General features: G+C 47.8%; 1 protein-coding gene across 1 annotated transcript; it reads left to right on the top strand.

Moving 5' to 3' along the window:
- The first annotated feature begins 5609 nt into the window (after positions 1–5609).
- On the top strand, positions 5610–6104 carry LOC142785400 (hemoglobin subunit beta-1-like). Its single transcript, XM_075883881.1, has one exon. It carries the CDS (start codon positions 5610–5612, stop codon positions 6102–6104), a length of 495 nt encoding a protein of 164 aa, XP_075739996.1.
- The last annotated feature ends 14663 nt before the right edge of the window (positions 6105–20767 follow it).

Raw genomic sequence — 20767 nt, 5'->3', positions numbered from 1 at the left:
CAGAGCGGTAATCGTCAGCATGAAACGCAACACAGCGCCTGGGGCGGATCAAATCACCAATGCTATGATTCGCAAATGAACGACGAAGCCACTACAGCACTTCTAAACTTCATCAACCAACACTGGGTGACTGGCACTATACCTCATCAATGGAAGCATGCTGTAATAATTATGATACCCAAACCAGGAAAGAAATTGACAATAGAAAACCTCAGGTAAATCTCTTTTACCTCGTGCTTAGGCAAAATATTTGAGAGATTAATAAATGCCAGACTTCAACGGCACCTTGAACAAAATGACTTTTTGCCGAACACCATATTTGGTTTCCGCTCGAACCTCTCGACACAGGACATCCTTCCGCTTTCAAAGGAGGAAGTTCTAACAAATGTTCTGAAAGCAGGAGAAAACATTGTCATGGCCATCGACATAAAAGGCGCTTTCGACAACGCCATAAGGCCATATTAGATGGGCTAGCAGCGACAAACTGCGGTCAAAGGACGTACAAACATGTACAGAACTTCCTTACTAAAGGAACCGCTGTTATCAGATTAGGGGAAGACGAATTCAATGTCTTCCACACACCGAGCAAAGGCACCCCACAAGGCGCTGTTATCTCGCCTACGCTTTTCAACATAGCCATGATTCGTCTTGCCAAAAAACTGGAAGATATTCCCGACATCTGACACTCCTTCTATGCGGATGACATCACTATATGTACAAACAAGGGTAGCTTGGCAGAAAAAGAAGAGTGGCTTCAACTGGCAGCTGAAACCATCGAAGAGTACACTAAAGAAATGGGACTTCAGTGGTCAGCAGACAAATCGGAACTCATTCGGTTCTCCCAGAGTAAAAAAAAACCAAAAAAACAAAGGACAGACCCAAGTCTCCGCCTTGAGGTCAAGCTAGACGGCAATATCATTCCAGAGAAAACGACCGTTCGAATCTTCGGGATGTGGTTACAGTCCAATCAGTTATGTCTCCACACACTGAATATGCTTAAACGAACAGCTCAACAAATTGTTCGTATGATAGTTTGAATAACGAACAATCGTGCTGGACTGAAAGAGCAAGACGTACTTCGTTAGATAAAGAGCTTAGTCATCAGCAAACAAACATACTCGCTACCCTACCACAACATGAGTATAGAGGAGAAAGAAAAAGCAGACAAAATAATAAGCATGGCGTATAAAGCGGCTCTGCGACCACCACAAAGCACTTCAACTGCGAAGCTATTAGCGCTCGGACTTCACAATACATTTTATGAGTTGACTGAGGCGCAAGTAACCACCGAGATTAACCGCCTGCTACAGACGTCAACCGGCAGAAAACTTCTTCAGAGAATTGGCCTCGCTGAACAAGTACAGGCACATGGAAAAGCTAAGGAATTGTCGTGCTCAGTCAGAGCCTGGTACAAGATATGCCCCCTACCGAAGAACATGGACCCAGTTTTACATGCTGGAAGACGTAAAGCAAGAGCCGCTTACATAAATAAACAGACGAAATATTTGAATACGGCGAGATTTACTGACGATGCACCATATCAGGCAAATGCAAAGAACATGGTGGATGTGGTCATAAACCGAAAAGGAAACGCCACAAGTTGTGCCTGCATAGCCCAAGCCTCTATCACAGAAGCGGAGGAGATAGCGATCGCGCTGGCAATCAAGGAGGGCCGGGAGAGAAAAGCCCCAATGACAATAATCACAGATTCGAAGGCTGCATGTAGAAATTACGATAAAGGTAGAATATGTATGAAGGCCTTCCAAATTCTAACCAAAGCTCAGAAAGACTTTCCAATTGAATACACCCAAACCATTACCTGGGCGCCAGGGCACGAGGGCGTCACCGGGAACCAGTTTGCGGATGAGGTGGCTCGAGGCTTCACAAATCACCGAGCTTCTTTGTACACTGCAATAGAGGATCCAACGCCCCTAGACCCTAACTATGGTACAATTCTTCAGTATTACAGGGACAATAGGAAACTGTATCCAGCACCACATAAAAAAAACTCACAGCAATGGAATTGGTGGCGTTACTCAGAATCCAAACAAACACATACATGTATTCTACCCCACAGCATACAGAGATATATGTCCGTGGTGTGGGGCCACACCAACTCTGTTTCACATCACGTGGCAGTGTACGCATCACAATGAAGAACACCACAAAATGAACACAGAGAAACAATGGGAGGCACTGCTGTCCAGCTCGGTCATTGTTGATCAGCGCTGGCTGGTCCAACGAGTAGAGATGATGGCTAGGGCCAGCGGAGCCTTGGGATGGGAGCCCGACCATTTGGAATGCTCCGCGTTATGCACAAATAAAGTTTTCTCTCTCTGTCTGCGTTCAGCCATTGCAAAACTTCAGTATGACAATGGTCAGAAAACTGCATCTAAGATCAGCTTCATACTTGAGAGATGTCGGAAAAATTCAGAGTTGGTTACTCCATTCAGTAAACGGCCATACTCTCGTTGGTGAACTGATGAATGTACGCGTGATTACAGAACACAGAAAGCCGCTTGGAAGAAGCTTCTGCATAATCAATGCCCAACAAATTAGAAATACTATCAGTTTTTTTGTCGGCGTATTTGAGCGCACTGTTAAACATGCGGAAGAAGAATATGACAGTCGACATTTCAATTATCTTTCCAAATCAAACAATAAGCGTGCCGTGTTCGCGTATCTGCGGTGAAGAAAGGTATTGCCAACACATTTGACTTTAGAATCATGTATCTTGACGCCGCAAGAGATGCCCGCCTCTCTGGAAGAGATAGCGGAAAGTTTAGAATGTCGCTTTAGAACAGATATATCCACCATTCACAACATGCAGGTATCTATGGATGAATATGCAGAAATTTCCACATCTGAATTGACTTAAACTGTACTTTGTTTACCAATGACTGCCCCGGGACCAGATGAAATTACGACTTCCATGTGAAATGTTTTACTTCAAGAATCACCTAGTAATATTTTAGATATTGTGAACTATTCGTTGAATAACTCATGCATACTATAAGAATCGAAACTGGCAAAAATTATACTCTTGCTGAAGAAACAAGGCGGCAAGTACTTATTGGACAACATAAGGTCAATTGGTTTGACATGAAATCTGGTAAAATTGATTGAGTGAATTATGTTTACTTTATTCAATAGATTTATTGACGAAAGGTCAAATCCAAGCCCCTGTCAAATCGGGTACAGTGCTGGGCGTTTCATATAGAAGGCTGATGTTGATTTAGAAGGTCGCTTACAGTTAACTCGCCGGGACAACAAATATGCAGCTTTAGCTACTTGGGATATCGCTAAAGCATACAATACTCTAGAGCATGGTATTCTGATGGATCAACTTGAATCCCTTAATTTTACGACATACATAGTAACGAGTATTCCCAAGTTCCTTTTGGGCAGAAAGTTCTATTGCTTCAAAGACGGCTTTCTATCGACTGTGCACACACAAACGAAAGGAGTACCGCAAGGCTCAGTGCTGTACTTTGAGTTATTTGATGTGCTAAAGAGCATCTTTCCACGTAACTAGGGCATAACAACTTATGTTTATGTAGGCGATATCGCCTTTTTTTGCAACGACAGACTCCATTCAGACGTTATGCGACCGCCTGCAGTCTTATCTTAACCCCCTGGAAAAGTGGCTTGATGACAATAACTTCTTACTAAGTCCAAGTAATTGTGCCCCTCTTGTCTTCCTCTTGAAATATCCTATGCAAATCTCATTATGTTCCCGTTTTGAGAAAATACCACAGGTGGAATTTATTAAATATCTTGGGGAAGTTTATACTGCATCTCTAAACTGCGCCAACGCATTGAATACATAGCTGGAAAGAGTAAACGAGCCGTCGGCATGTTGCGTAGGACAAGCAACTACCGAAGAGGCTTGAGAAGAGATACACTAGTAATGATATATTGAATGTATGTTCATTCTATTCTGGAATTTGGATGGGTGCTTATCTCTCATGCTCCAGCCTACAAAACCCGGCCTTTAATTCTTTTATAAGGAGAATTGTTACACTTATGACTTGGTCTTCTGAAACAGTTTCTAACTGCGTTTTATACCTAGAATCGGGAGTTCCTTCTTTTTCGTATAGGTTTCGTATTTTGACCGTGGAGACGTCAAGGTTTTATGAGCCACCACTCCAGCAGTGGCAGAAAGTATGTATATTCCCTCCTAAAGCATTTTTGGTGTTAGATGGCCACAGTTTCACACCCCACAAATTATATTTGTACAACGTTTACTGGACCAGCTGAATGTACGTATCGGCAAGATAAGGCCGACTAGCGATAATTCACCCCGCGTAGATGTTCAATTCGACGACATCTTACTTTATATTGCAAGGTTTGTTCCCCATCACACTCTAGATTGTTTATTGCCAGAATAATCACAGAGCATGAAAACAAGTGTAATTATTCCCCCAAAAGTATCACAGAGTGACTAAATGTCAACTGTTGGTATATTCAGCCCAAACTTAGATTGGTCCCATTCGCTCCGACTACCTGATTTCATACCCGTTCTTGTGGCTGAGTTTTTGGCACTGGTACTAGCCTTACGAAAGTTAAACGCGGAAGTGTCATCGCTGTTATAATTACAGATTCTCTGTCTCTATGCGCTCAACTTTCTGTTGGTGCTGAATCGCAGATAATAAAGGCGTTTCGTGCATTATTACCCCCCCCCCCACACACACACATTTGAGAAAAGTAAGATTAGTTTGGGTGCCGGGCTATAAAGGGTTGCAATTAAACGAAATGGCCGATTTTTTAGAGAAGTCAGCAATAAGTGGGCCACATTTACCGTGTTTTCCATCATCCGCTTGTGTAACAGCTGCGTAACTTCAAAGGCGTACCAATATGAAAAGCTCCACAGGTACATCACTCACAAATTCGACTGAATATCAGCATTTATTATATCCCTAGCGCCGATCCTCTTGTGACACACGTAAACTAGAAGCCACAATTACGAGGCTGCACTGTGGGGTGCCCAAACTAAATTTATACTAACATGAATCTGGCCAGGCTCCTTTCTTCAATGTGCGCTTTCCTTGGCAAGTCAGAAACTATGGATCATTACTTTTTGACATGTAGACGATTCAATATAGCTCGTAGATCCAAGCTAGAAGATCCTTTACGTGCTATTGGAATTAATTTACCTATGTCCGTGTTTCTGTCTTTGGAGCCTCTATTTCTGGTTTTGCCAGTGCGAAAGTTTGCGAGGCAGTGCGGAATTATCTGAATGAAACGAAAAGACCTACAAACTAACAGGATTGCTTTGCGTCGACATACGCATAACTTCTCCCTTTTTCTTCCTTTTTTAAGTTAGATCTTAATCTAGGTTATCATCTGTTACTATTACAAAAACTTTATAGTATGTACAGATCAGGGATCATCAAAACTTCTCCTAAAATTTGTAATTTTTTCATTCTGTAAGTTCTTTTACTCCAACAACGAATAATACTTTATAAGACCACTTAAATATTAGCCGATCCCTCACAGCGGGTATGAGCCATAAGTGAAAGGCAACAAGAACAAGAACAAGAGCTACGATCGCCATCTACGCCTGAAAATACTAAAGGCTACGAAGTGTTTCGACGTCGCACGGAACGATGGGCAATGCGGCGCGCAAGACGGGCGAGCTGCCAGACACGGTATCGGGCTTGACGGAGAACGAGAAGAATCTGATCAAGAACACTTGGCGCGCCTTCTGCAGCAACAACCGCGAGTGCGGCGTCCTCCTCTTCCTCTCGCAGTTCGTGAGGCACCCCGAGTACCTGCCCATGTTCCGCAACTTCCGCGCCAACAACGTGGCGGGGCTCAAGGACGTCCCGGCGTTCAGGGCGCACGGCTGCGCCGTCGGCTACCACCTGACGTCCATGGTGGACAACATCCTCGACCCGGCCACCTTCGAGGTGCTTGTACGCCGCAATGCGACCGAGCATCTTCAGCGCCAGAGCGTCTGGCCTAGCCACTTCGAGGTGATGGGCGAGATCGTAATAAATGTTCTCCAGGCTAAAGAAGAACGCCTGATGACGCCCGCTGCAATTAATGCTTGGAGGAAATTCTTGTCGGGGAGCATTTCGAGGCTAGAACGATGGAAGTGAATTTATGCACACTTACATACAAACAGTATAAATTTTTAGATCTTGTGTTAATTTCCTGTTTAAAGGTTTCACGCTTTTATGTGTATTCGACATGCTTACGTTTTTATATAGTGAAGTTTTCTTAGACGTAGGAGCAAAGCAGCGCCAGTTACGTTGTTGGCGTCGTTTCAGTCACGGGGTACAGAACTGTGTACGGGAACTTCACACTTGCGTCGCATGCCACGTGTCTCTTCTCGTGGCCTGAAAGTAAGTGTTCACATTCCTGCATGCTTCGTCAGTAGACAACCAGCAATCATTCCATTTTATTTTGCGGTGTGAACTGAATTTAATATGAACTTTATTCTGACAGTCATTGTCTGGCTTGAAGAGGCTATACGCAGATATGACTGTCCGACAAAGCCCCTCCCCCCCACCCCTACTTTGCTAAGGGGTGAAAAACTGCAGAGCATGGGGACACACAGGTTTTTTATGTTGCAGAAGATCACTTGCTGAAGACACTACCATGTTTCACGATCCCTAGACGTGCCACATTCCAGGACCAACAATAATATGTTTTAATTGCGGGGTATTTTATAGTCGCACCAACTCTAAAATCTGGCCTCGGCGGCAGAGAGTAATATAAAAGGCCAAGAGAGTACACTTCAATAGGTCCCTGCGGCTGATTTAAGTTCGCAGCGCACCAAACGGGTGTGGTTAAACTTTGCAGTCTCAGAGATCGCACAACACTAAACGACTGTCTCTAAGGCCATTTTGTAGTGACTAGGATTATTAGACAGCCTCCGAGACCACTTCTACGTGCGTGCTCATCTCTGAGGCATACTTAAAATTTTCTTAGCACGTCGTTTGCATGCTTTAATGAGCTTTGTTTAAGCTGCACCGCTAGAGTGGCAAGCACACGATGGCAATGTGTGTCTATTCACACAGTTTAATTAAAACATAAGAATCATTGGAGGGGCGAAAATTTGATTTTCAAATGATATACTTGGTAAGCACATGCCCACTTTGCTAATGTTTCATTAACGCAGGCATAAAGAGAGGTTCATTGCACTGAGAGACGCGAAAATACAGCTGCCATACCGTTAATATAAGTTACACACAAGAAATGAAGATATAGGCAACAACATAACAAGAACTGCAGCAGAATAAAACTGCAATTAACACACACAACTACACATACAGTGCACAACGCGACACCGTAGTAGTGGCCTCACCACATGACTCCGGCACGAACTGAAAAAAGAAAAGAAAAATGTTGGCTACGTTTTCCTTTCGACCTTCGCACTGATTTTCTCCTGCGCACTTTACGTCGTTCTGTCGCCGAAAGCAGCCACAAGCAGTGGCCGCCCGCATCAAAAACAAAGCGATTTTTGTTGTCAATGCAAACTGTTAACGAGGTAGGAGTGATTGCTAGCTTTAGCTAGCAATCATTTTTATAGATTAACCACTTCTATCTTATTGCGCATGTTAGTGCTTTAAAGGACTTGCGAACGGCATAGACAATGATACTGAGCATAGATTCACCACTTCTCTCTTATTGCGCTTGTTAAAGCTTCAAGCTATTTGATGACGGCAGAGACAACGATACTGAGCATAGCTCCATTTTCCACAAAATCTCACTCATGCAGTGAATTCGAATAGACGTAGCTCCTCAACGAAAACCTAACAACGCGAGCAGTGACTCAATTTCTTGAGCCAAGAAAGAATTCTTTGGCAAACGTGCTGCGAAGCATTCCTGACAATTTTCTTTCGTGTAAAGCAATCCATGAAAAACGGGGTACCCCACAGGTAGCAGTGTTATCACCGCTCCTTTTCAACATTGCTATGATGCGCCTTCCAAGCGAATTGGCCAGGGTGGAAGGCACACAACACGCAGTATATGCCGATGATATTACAATCTGGACCACTGAAGGGAGCCTTGGTGAAATGCAGGAACGCCTTCAGCAGGCCGCATGCATAGTCGAGGCGTATGCCAACGATTGTGGACGCCAATGTGCTCCAAACAAATCAGAGCTTCTGCACGTTAGAGCGAAGCCAAGAGATAAGTCAGCCATACACATCTCCCTGTCTGGGGTTCCCATGAGAGAGGTGCAGGAGCTCCGAATTCTGGGCCTTTTCATTCACCACAGACTCAGACCGGACTCCGCTATAGCGAAACTCAAGAGAATAGGCGAACAGGTAGGGTGCATAATCCACCGCGTTTCCAACAAGCGTGGTGGTCTTCGGGGCAGGGACGCGCTTCGGCTCACCCATGCCTTCGTGACTAGCCGGATCCTCTACGCCGTCCCATACCTTCGCACTAACAAGCAAGAAGACGAAAGAATAGATGCCATCATTCGTAAGGCTACTAAACGAGCTCTGGATCTCCCGGTGGCCACTTCCAACGCCAAACTGAGGGCGTTAGGTGTGCTCAACTCCTACCAGGAGTTGCGGGAGGCCCACCTTATGAATATATATACGCAGCTCGTGCAGACGGCTCCCGGGCGCCGCCTGCTGAACCGCTTACATATACAGCACACTTGCACTGCAGAGGAGGCGGAGCGTATTTCGGAACTGTGGCGGCATATGCTCTCGGTCTTTTCACTCCTGTTACGCTTCATTTTACGCGAACCCCTTTGGGCCCAAATGGAAGACCACGGACAGCGTGCGAACGCTCCCGGGCCTGTAAACGTATCGGGGGTAGAGGCGCGGAAGTGTATGCCCAGACGCCGAGGAACCTGAGACGCTGCTGCCGCGAAGGACGTCATGTGCTGTGCGCGAGAACGCGGTGAGGTCGTGGCTCATTCGCACCTGGCTCTTGAGTGTGGGAACGCCGGTGGTGTGATCCGTGGCGCGATCAGTCGCGTGATCGGTGGCGTGACCAGTGGCGTGTAGGCGGTGCGAACACAAGGTGTTCCATATTTGGTCATGTCTGGAGGCGCCTGACGTCACACAAGCGTCTGGAACCCTTTAGAAACGCGCAGGGAGAGACTGGGTGAGCAGTCTGGATTGAGACTCTGCCGGAACTCTGCTCCTCGGCTTCTTACCTTTGTTTGTAAACTTGAATGTCCACTTTGGTCTAACTATGTAGTATTAAACTCTTTTGATTTGCTGTTCTGTGCCGTCTCGCCGGTACTTCCCTTCTCGTCGGTCCTGATGCAAGTTACGAGCACAACGTGCTGACGGCGGTGGTCAAGAGACACCCTTAACAACTGGTGGCAGCGGTGGGATGCTGCAGTCATTTCGACGACTCGAGGGCTGAGCTGCGACACGGATCCACGAGCCGTCTCGTCTGCCAGGCCGCAACCAGATGCAGTGTTTGCGAGGTTCTACGCGGAATTCTTGGCTGTTGAGTGGTGACTGCGGGGCTTTGTCTGCTGAGTTTTGCCAGGCTTTTTCAGTGGGGAAGCGTAACTGGTAATTCGAACTATTGTTGTCGCGAAAGTGGGCTGCGGCAAGATAGTTGTGTACAGTAGGAAAGGTCGCACTGAACACAGCCATGAATTTGAAGTTGCTGCGTAAAGCGGAGTTATTACAGCTTGCAAAGGAGTTGCGTTTGGATGTTTCTGACGCTCTCCGGAAACCAGAATTGATCGAGGCTATTAGTGCTCTGGAGGCTGAGGAAGATGAGCTGACGGAATGCCTTGAGATAATTCGAGAAAGGGAAGCCGCAAAAAGACAGGCAGAGGAGCGTAGAGAACAGCAAGAGAAAGAGCGTGAGGAAAGGGAGCTCGAATTAAAACGACTCGAGTTTCAACGTTCGAGAGAGCGCGAGGAACGCGATCACGCGCTCGAGTTAAAGCGACTCGAGGTTGAAATAGAGCGCGTGCGAACGGCAGGGCAGAGAAGCGAGGCAAACAGTGCAGGGGTGCACATATCGCTCAAAATGACAGAACTAATTCGCCCTTATAAACTCGGAGAGGACATTGGGTTGTTCTTGGTGAACTTTGAGCGGACGTGTGAGAAGCAGGGGTTCTCCCGTGAGTCGTGGCCACAGCGCTTGCTCGCACTCTTACCTGGCGAGGCAGCAGAAGTAATCGCTCGTTTATCCATTGAGGAGGTCGACGATTACGATTAATAAAATCCAGTTTGCTTAGGAAGTACAGACTGTCCGCGGAGGCATTCCGGCGGAAATTCCGTGAATTGGAGAAAGGAAGGAGTGAGTCATACACTGAGTTTGCCTATAAACTGAAGTCAAACATGGTGGAATGGCTAAAGAAGGAGAAGGCCTTCGGTGACCACGCAAAGGTTATTGAGTGTTTTTTACTAGAGCAATTCTACAACCGGTTACCAGAGAACATTAGGCATTGGGGGCAAGACAGGCCAGATGTTAGCTCTGTAGCCAGAGCCGCAGAGCTAGCAGAGGAATTCGTCACACGTCGGGCTCGCGAAGGCAGTGACAGTGGTCGAAAAGGGGGTCCCGATTTTGGGTTCAAGCCAAAGAGAGGGCCTGTGAAAACGAAGGAAGAGCCTGAAACTGGGAATGCCCGAACCGTAAATATGTCGGAGTCGGAACGGAACACCGAACCTGCGTTAGAACAGCAAAGGAAGCTAGAAGCGAGGAAACCGTTCCTTTGCTATAACTGCCATAAACCCGGTCACATTGCGGCGCACTGTAAGAAACCAAAAGTTGTGTTTCTATCCATCAGTGGTAGGGATGAGAATATCGAGCTTCTCGAACCTTACATGCGCGACCTTGAAGTGAACGGGAAGCCATGCCGCGTACTGCGCGATTCTGCGGCTACGATGGACGTAGTTCACAGCTCGTACGTTGAACCGCAAATGTTCACGGGTGAGTGTGCTTGGATCAAGCAGGCTGTAGAGTCGTGTAGTGCATGCCTTCCCGTCGCAAAGGTAACTATCAAAGGCCCTTTCGGCATGCTCGAGACGAAAGCTGCCGTGTCGCCGGCACTCCCTCCGCAATACCCTTACCTGTTTTCGAATAGATCTGACAAGATGCTGCGCGAGAGAGGGCAGCTGTTTGGGGAGGCAAATGTGATGGCGCTAACGCGTTCGAAAGCACGGGAACTCGCTGCGAAGGCAGTTGCCGAGTCCCCTTTAGCTGAAATCGGCCTGACGCAGGACTCCCCAGCAGAGGTCGAACTTACGCCAGCGTTACAACAGCAGGGGGTCCCATCCGTGGAGGATGAAGCTACGGCACGGGCACCATCAGAAATATTGGAAGAGCATTCCAGAGATTAACTTGTAGCGCCTACGTCGGAAAGCTTACAGCGACTGTTAATGGTAGACAGCATGGCCTTGAGGAATCAACAAGATAAAGACCCGAGCTTGCGAAACATCCAGAGCAGGGTACGTGAAAAGATAGCCCCGAAAAACATGAGCTATTATGAGAAGGATGGCATACTGTACAGGAAGTATGTTGACAAAAGGGGTGTAATGTTTGATCAGCTGGTCGTGCCTCAAGCTTATCGAGAGGATTTACTGCGCTTGTCGCATGGAAGTTCTTGGGCAGGTCATTTAGGCGTCAAGAAAACGAAGGGACGGTTGTTGCAGGAGTATTATTGGCCAGGCTGTTTCCGCGACGCAGAGCGATTTGTAAGGACATGCGACACGTGTAGCGTGTAGGTAAGCCGGGTGACAAGTCGAGGGCGCCGATGAAGCTGGTGCCTATCATCACAGAGCCGTTTTGGCGGCTCGTAGTGGACACTGTAGGCCCACTGCCGGCGACATCGTCGGGGTACCGCCACGTGCTGACCGCGATATGCCCAGCGACTAAGTTCCCCGAAGCGGTTCCACTTAAAGAACTTAGCTCTGTGGAAATAGTTAACGCGCTCCTTTCCATATTCGCACGAGTTGGCTTTCCCGCCGAAATACTGTCGGATAAAGGCTCTGTGTTTACTAGTGCTCTTACCACTACGTTTTTGGAAAGGTGCGGAGTAAAACTAATTCATAGTTCAGTCTACCACCCTCAGTCTAACTCCGTGGAGAAGCTCCACTCCGTTCTGAAGCGAGTGTTGAGGGCGTTATGCTACGAAAGGAAGACGGACTGGGAGCTATGTTTGCCGGCTACCATGTTCGCGTTAAGGACTGCCCCGCATGAAGCAAAGGGGTTTTCACCAGCCGAGCTCGTGTACGGCCGCTCGTTGCGATCTCCTCTTCGCTTGCTTCGAGAATCGTGGGAAGGCCGAGCCGAAGACGCAGTAGTGGTCGAGTACGTTTTGAAGCTACTGGAGCGTTTAAGAAGCGCTCAACGGCTATCAGAGCAAGCCATGGCTAAAACGCAACATATGTCAAAGGTGTACTATGACCGCACAGCCAGAACCCGTCGATTCGTTGTCGGGGACAAAGTAATGATACTGCGACCGTCGCAGAAAAACAAGTTAGAAGTGCAGTGGGAAGGTCCCGCCAACGTAGTTGAAAAGCTTTCTGACACAAACTACGTGATACGCCTGCCCGGAAAGCGAAAGATACAGCAAGTGTATCATTGCAATCTGCTCAAGCCATACCGAGAACGGGAGGCAGTGGTATGCATGATGGTGAACATCCCCGAGGAGATTCCAGTTGAACTTCCAGGGCTTGCATCAGTCATAAACGGTGAGGATGGTGAACCACTAATCAAAGAATTAACATCGAAAGCGCAGTTAGAGCCGGAGCAAAAGATCGAGCTCCAGGATCTTCAGACAGAATTTCAGGACTTATTTGTAGGTAGGCCTGGAAGAACCTCGGTTGCTACTCATGACATGGAGCTGACATCCTCAGAACCCGTGCGTAGCAAAGCTTACCCAGTGTCACCGCGCCAACGAGAGATTATGGATTCCGAGGTGAAGAAGATGTTGGAATTAGGCGTGATCGAGCCTTGTGAGAGCAATTACACTTCGCCCTTAATCTTAGTTGAGGTGCCGGGAAAAGATCCACGCCCTTGCGTGGATTATCGCAAGCTAAACTCGATCACCAAAGATCAGATTTACCCGATACCAAACATTGAAGAGTGCATTGAGAGGGTTAGTGGAGCTCGATATATTTCCACGCTGGATCTCGTTCGAGGCTACTGGCAGGTTTCTCTCACCGAAAGGGCTAGCAGATATGCAGCGTTCATATCGCCGTTGGGAACGTTCCGCCCTAAGGTATTAAGCTACGGTTTGAAAAATGCACCATACTGTTTTTCAAGCCTTATGGACAAGGCGTTACGAGGACTAGGGGAATTCGCTTTACCCTACTTAGACGATGTGGCGATATATTCGTCCTCTTGGTCGGAACACATGCAACATCTGCGAGTGGTTCTAACGCGTTTGCGTGAAGCGGGACTAACTGTGAAGGCACCTAAATGCCAACTCGCTCAAGCTGAGGTGATCTACCTAGGTCACATAATCGGACAAGGACGCCTCCGACCTTCTGAGCTCAAGGTGGCTGCCATACGCGATTTCCCGCAACCACGCTCAAAGACAGATATCCGCTCATTTCTGGGGGTTGCAGGTTACTATCAACGTTGCATCCCGAGATATTCGGAATTAGCTAGCGCTTTAACTGACGCGCTCCGGAAAACTGAGCCACAAACTGTCATCTGGGATGACCGTAAAGAGGAGGCTTTCAAAGCATTAAAAGCCGCCTTAACAGGTCAACCTGTGCTGAAATCACCTGATTATTCGAAAGAGTTCATAGTTCAGTGTGATACTAGTGAGCGAGGCATGGGAGTAGTGTTGTGCCAACGAGGAGAGGACGGTGAACACCCAGTTCTTTATGCCAGTCGTAAGCTGACTGTGCGAGAACAAGCGTATAGCGCAACCGAAAAAGAATGTGCGTGTCTCGTATGGGCAGTGCAAAAGTTGTCGTGCTACCTTGCAGGCTCGAGGTTCATAATAGAGACAGACCACTGTCCTCTCAGATGGCTGCAGTCCACTTCTTCCAAAAATGGTCGCCTCCTGCGCTGGAGCCTCGTTTTGCAGCAGTATTCATACGAAATACGGTACAAAAAGGGGAGTCTCAATGGCAAAGCCGATGGCTTAAGCCGAAGCCCCTAGGTCATGAATTGGCCTCGATTGTTTTTCTTCCTGACATAGGTTTTTGTGTTATTATTTCTTCCGTAGTTTTGGAAGACCTGTGCGTCGTTAGGTGGGCAACGAAATTAGGGGTGTGTTTAGTACTTTGTACGAGTAATAAGATTGAGACTTTTGTGTTTAAGGTAAGCCTGGCGGGGCTCAGTGGATACGTGTCTCGCGCTTGCTTCTTCAGTGGCTTTGTTATCCTGTGTTTTCCCATGGATTGTTTGTTCAGTCGACCGGCTCTACCATGGCGAGGATCTTGCTCTCCCAGAGAGAGGACTTCGTTGTCATCTGGCATCTCTTCGGACACCACATCGGTTCCAAACTCTTGGCAGGAACGCCGGAAGAACCTGTGATTTCCCTTCTTGCTGATGAAAGACCTGAAGCGGTGGGGTGTGATGATCTCACCACCAGGAGCTGCCTGGCGACCAGCCCCACCGACGAGCCCCTGTGGGGTCGCCCCGGAAAGGAGCTCATACCATTGTCTTTGGCCACTTTTGACTGTCGCCATTTGCTGGATTCCATTGTATGGTTCGCCTCCAGCCTCCGGCGAACCTCGACAACATCAGGGAAATCTGGCGGAACTACCTTACGAGACGGAACAGGGCCTAGAGCCAGATATCACGTACCGTGCTCCAGGTTAAGAAGGCTACGAGCTTCGACGACTGATCCCTGTTGACAGTGGATGCTGTCCCCTGCCATTCGGGATCTCCATCCGCGAGGGGGCAGTCTGTTACGCTTCATTTTACGCGAACCCCTTTAGGCCCAAATGCAAGACCACGGACAGCGTGCGAACGCTCCCGGGCCTGTAAACGTATCGGGGGTAGAGGCGCAGAAGTGTATGCCCAGACGCCGAGGAACCTGAGACGCTGCTGCCGCGAAGGTCGTCATGTGCTGTGCGCGAGAACGCGGTGATCTCGTGGCTCATTCGCACCTGGCTCTTGAGTGTGGGAACGCCGGTGGTGTGATCCGTGGCGCAATCAGTCGCGCGATCGGTGGCGTGACCAGTGGCGTGGTAGGTGGTGCGAACACAAGGTGTTCCATATTTGGTCATGGCTGGAGGCGCCTGACGTCACACAAGCGTCTGGAACCCTTTAAAAACGCGCAGGGAGAGACTGGGTGAGCAGTCTGGATTGAGACTCTGCCGGAACTCTACTCCTCGGCTTCTTACCTTTGTTTGTAAACTTGAATGTCGACTTTGGTCTAACTATGTAGTATTAAACTCTTTTGATTTGCTGTTCTGCGCCGTCTCGCCGGTACTTCCCTTCTCGTCGGTTCTGATGCATGTTACGAGCACAACCTGCTGACGGCGGCGGTCAAGAGGCACCCTTAACACTCCCCAGTAACATGGATAAGCACACGCACGAAAGCAGAAGACAGGCGCGGGCTCGGACGCTTGAGAGGCAACACGGCTCCCAACCTGGTGTATTCTACGTAGATATAGCAGGGCTTTCGCCCACGGGATTTTACACGGCATGTGTAGTTCACCGGGAAAAGCATGTCAATGGGTTCTCGTTCCGAGCACAAAATGCAGAGCGCGCTGAGGAAGTCGCGATAGCGCTTGCTGCTGCGGACCCCAACTTGAAAGTTACCATGATGGGCTCCCGGAAAGCATGTGCTCAATACTTGGTAGGAGAGATATACCCCCTAGCCAGCAAAATTCTAAAACGGGCTCTCGCTGATACAGCCCCGAAACGCATCGTATGAGCTCCTGGCCATCAGGGCTTACGAGGTAATGAGGCCGCTGACGCGGCCGCCCGAGCGCTTACCCACCGGGCTCCTCACCTTGGCTCTTATGACTCGAAGGCCAATACACCGCTGCTGCGGTTCAAAGAAATTCTGACCTATTATCGCGACACTCACCACCTTTACCCGGCTCCTGCAAAGGTGCTGAGTAAGGCGGAAGAGCGAACTCTAAGGCGCCTGCAGACAGGTACTCTACTCTGTCCTGCAATCCTAAAACATTTCGATGCGAACACAGATGGGCGGTGCCCACACTGTGGGGAGACGTGTGATATCTTCCACATGGTATGGGCATGTCCGAAAAATCCCCACCTACCTCCTTCCCCTACCCCTTCCCGAGAAGCATGGGAGACGGCCCTCCTCAACTGCTCATCACTAGAGTCTCAACGGGCTCTGGTGAGACGGGCGCGACTAGGGGCCTCGTCATGCGGTGTCCCGGGCTAAGGACGCCGACCATGTTGCGAGGTTATGCTTTGGCCCCGTACCTCTCTCTTTTATAATAAATGTTTTTCATCATCATCATCATCATCATCCATGAAAACAGCCCGCGTAGTGAATAGCACAAAAAATGTCTTTGCACCCAACAGCATAATGCCAGAAACATTTGATTAAGATTCGATGACAAATGCAATACGCACTTAACATAGTAATAATAGGCGTTCGTACCTACCAGCTTCTATCTATCTATCTATCTATCTATCTATCTATCTATCTATCTATCTATCTATCTATCTATCTATCTATCTATCTATCTATCTAGCCGCTTACGGCGTTCAACTCTCCTGGTCGTTCCAATGACGACATCCATACCAAACTTGGTAAGCCATTACATGACTGCATGACGAACATAAATTACAAGTCATAACATGAAAATCATGAGATGTATCTTATGAATGTCATGATTTACTTTTCATGGTCCTGCCGCTCTTGCGGTGGTTTCGTTCACATGGCGTATTGCAAAACTGGTATGGTATGACATGATTGCATGGCGAACACAAGCGACAGACCATACCATGAAAATCATGACATGCGTGTTATGTAACAGCATGACTACATGTCACGCTCGTGATGTGCTCGCGGCCGTTTCGCTAGCTTCAAATATGCCAAATTTCACGTTAAAGAACCCGAGGTGGTCGAAATTTCCGGAGCCCTCCACTACGGCGTCCCTCTTAATCATATGGTGGTTTTGGGACGTTCAACTCCATATGTCAATCAATCAATATACCAAATTTGGTATTACGTGACGTCCATGGATGACGAAGGTATGTGTTTGGTGCAAACAAGATAATAATGAGACGCGTGTCATAAGAAAACATTACTACATGCCACAGTAAAAGCGCCAATACATATCGACGTGATGCGGTGCGCGTGCTCACCGGCGTTCATTTCGTCGAGTCACTCCGGCGTTGCCACTCCAGGCGCCGGTCCTGCCATATACTCGCAGGCGCGTGCCGCGATGCGTTGCTTTGATGCATGCACGTTTTAGCGCGTCTGGCGTCCCTCCATCACAAAAAAAATGGAGACGCAGTGTTGTCTGGGTAACGCATCGACGCGAAGTGCAGCATGTCGCATTTCGGGCCAGTTGCCTTCGGGCCGCGCCGACGGACGCTGGTCGTTCCGGTCGCACCTGGCGTCAGACTACAGTGTGCTCGCGTTTTGCTAACGTAGCGTCTCTGAGCTGAGCGCGCGTACGTCAACGCTACGAAGGAGTATATTGGCCCTTCATGATGCACTCGCGGCCGTTTTGCTAGCTCCACATACACCAACTTTGGTGTTACGTGACGTCAATGTATGACGGAAGTATATGACTGGTGCAAACATGATAATCCTGACACGCGAGTCACGTAATTTCATGACAACATACCACGCTCATAGCGTGCTCGCGGTCGTTTCGTTAGCTTCACATATTGGTATCATGTATATATTCAAATATTGGTATTGGTATACAATTTGGTATCACGTGACGTTTATAGATGACGAATGTAAATGACACATTCAAACATGATAATCATGACACGGAAGTCGTGTACGGCATCATTTACCTCCACTTCGTAACGTTCTGCTGACTTCAAAGTGACATATAAACCTTTGTCATTCGTGCTTCGCATATCATCGATTCCCACTGTACGTGGGATCTGCCAATTTTTATGTTACTCTATGTCAGCGGTGGCGTCCGCTCCCCCTGCACATTTTTCGCGCCTCGCGTCTGGTGCCGCATGCTTGCATATGCTGCTAACTCTCGCTCCTTTCCCCTTCTAATCCCGCAAAGTTGACGCAGGCAGCGTATTCTAGTAAAAACCAAAATGCCGCTCACATCTCCCCACTGGGGAAACTCGAGTTAATGCGACGCAGAGTGTTGGGGCACGCTTAATTGTTATTTCGTTTTCAATATTCTCATTTATTAGGTGAAGGAGAAGCGTCCTTCAACGAATGGCGGGACGCTGGTGTGCGATCCAGTGCCTACATATAGGCACCCGGGAATGCAGTTTACGAGATCTGATGGTAGTGCCTGAACACACAACCTGGCAAGTAGGCGCAGCAAAACCGTGTCTTCGAATTTGTAGCCTAGCGAGTAGACGCGGCAAAACTGGACTTGCACGATCATATTATTTTCTTCTTTAGTTGTGAGCAGGGGGTCATGCCTGATTATGTAAGCTCCCAGGAAGCGTTCTTTGAAAACGGGCCAAAAAGGGCACTGACACTTCAACGTGTCAATGTGTTCAGCGAGAGTTTAATTTTCTTTGTATACCAGGTGGTCGGTACCAACCGTGCTTAGGCGGCCCAAAAAGCTTCGCCGCGCCTTCTGGTCCAATGTCGGGTGCCTATACGGGGTGGCCAGTGAACGGTTGTACAGCTCGAGCAGTCGGTTTTTACTATAGCAGACGCTGCCTGCGTCGCCCTTGTGACGTGAGAGAGAGAGGGGGGGGGGAAGAAACAGTTGGCGCGAGACGGAAGCATGCGGCACGGTACGCAAGGCACGAGCATGCGCAGTGAGAGTGTGGACATCGCTGACGCAAGAAGCGTGACATCATGCGACTAAGAAATACTTTGCATTTAAAGCCGACTGCTGGCGCTGTACAACCGTTTGCGGGCCGCCCCGTATACTTAGGCACTTATCGCACATCAGTGGCTCACCACTCTTTGAAGGCAACGCTTCTCTTTCATTTAATAAATAGGAATAATAAAAAAGAAGGACGCAGTCACGATTAAGCATTCCAAAACCATACCCAACTAGGCCACATTCACGTGATACCCCCACCACTCTGTGAAACATTTACTCGAGTTCTTCCCGTGGGAAGATGCGAGCCGCTTTTTTCCCCGCACGAAACGAATACAGAAAAAAAAAAACTGTACGTGCATTTCTGGCGTAATCGATTCTTTTGAAGCTAGCAGGAATGTTGACTGGTGACAGAATTATTAGCTTCACTCCATTTACTGAAACTTGTGTAAAAAATAAACACATTCTTTCATTTCCTTTCTTAGAATGTAAAACTCAGTGCCTTCGTTTTATATCACGTGAACTTGCGCCTGCATCATAGTTCGTGAGTGCAAGGGATCAAAGTAGTTTCTGTTCCTGCTCTCAGCTTCTCCTGAAGGCACTGTGTGGGCTGCCTCTCTTACCCTAAATCCGCCGAATGCGGATTTGCAGCAACGGCAATACATGAAGGCCAGCAAAACTAACCACGCCATTCGCATGCTGCCAACAGCCCAATAATCCCATTACCACAGCACCCTTTCAAACTTTGTGTGGAGTAACTATTTAGTGCGTAGTATTTCTGACATTAACTTATCGATATAATGTATATGAAAACACAGAAGCATATGTACACAAAAATATGAACCATACTGGCTCTGTTTCTCAGCCGCCGAATAAATATAAACGTTTTCAGAAGAGCTGCAAACACTCGTAACTTTACTGCATTTGCATTAGTTTAACAATATAGTGGAGAGTTGATAAAGGAACATTTGCCATTCCCTTCGCCAAAGCATGGCTGCTGGATGAAAAACAATTTTTTTATCCAGCGGCCATGACTGGAGTGTGAAAAGTTGTTTAAAATATCTTACTTCTATAGTGAAGTTTTTGACAACAAAAATCTGCAAACCAGGCCTACCGCAGTGGACATCATCTTGACTAGCCAAGAAAATTTCACCGACTTTGTGAACTACGTGCGTCGTGCAGCTAGCGTTAACCACAGAAATCACTGCCGGGGTCACTGCACGACAACCCACTAGTCGTTGTTAACGGGCACCACGAGTACATGACAGATCTGCCTCTACTACGCTGCTAGTTGCTCTCTCCGTTATGTCACACGGAAATGATAAGAAACAATGTAATGGCGTCCTCTGTAGAGAAAAATGAAGTGTTTTATTGAATTAGTGAAATTGCAAATTTGCTCGATTCATTCTCAGGCACCAAAATATTGTCTTCAATGTAGTACCTAAAAGTCATATCACTTCATTTTCAGGGTTATTACACTCAAGAAGACAAATAGTTCACTTAGAAATGGTAGGTTAATTCATTGGTACCATAGAGATGATAAACGACTGTGGAGGAGTGATCTTGCACGTGAAACATGGATAACATGACTAAAGGTCATGTAGTCGAGAAAACTATGGTTCAGAATGTTATTAACGTTGGACACATTGAAAGGAACAAGAGGCGCGACACCACAATGTGGCGCCTGCGTATATTGTACGCTACCAAAGGCATGCGCACTGAAGGGGCGGGGTAGGGAGACAAGAGAGGGAAGCAATGCGAGCCCCTTACATTGACACAACTGGAAAGAGGGCATTTAGGGGCGTGAATTCATCCCCACGGATTGGCATAATATGACAGAGGGAGGGGGCACTTCGAGGAATGTTCGCCGCTCGAGAAGGGGGACCCTACAGAGCCCTATGCCAGTTCGTGTGACCCGTGCTACAGCAACATTACTTTGCAAACAT

Source organism: Rhipicephalus microplus, unplaced genomic scaffold (assembly GCF_043290135.1).
Source record: "Rhipicephalus microplus isolate Deutch F79 unplaced genomic scaffold, USDA_Rmic scaffold_21, whole genome shotgun sequence".
Taxonomy (NCBI): domain Eukaryota; kingdom Metazoa; phylum Arthropoda; class Arachnida; order Ixodida; family Ixodidae; genus Rhipicephalus; species Rhipicephalus microplus.
The sequence above is the reverse complement of the archived record's forward strand: the minus strand, read 5'-3'. Positions and strand labels throughout refer to the sequence as shown.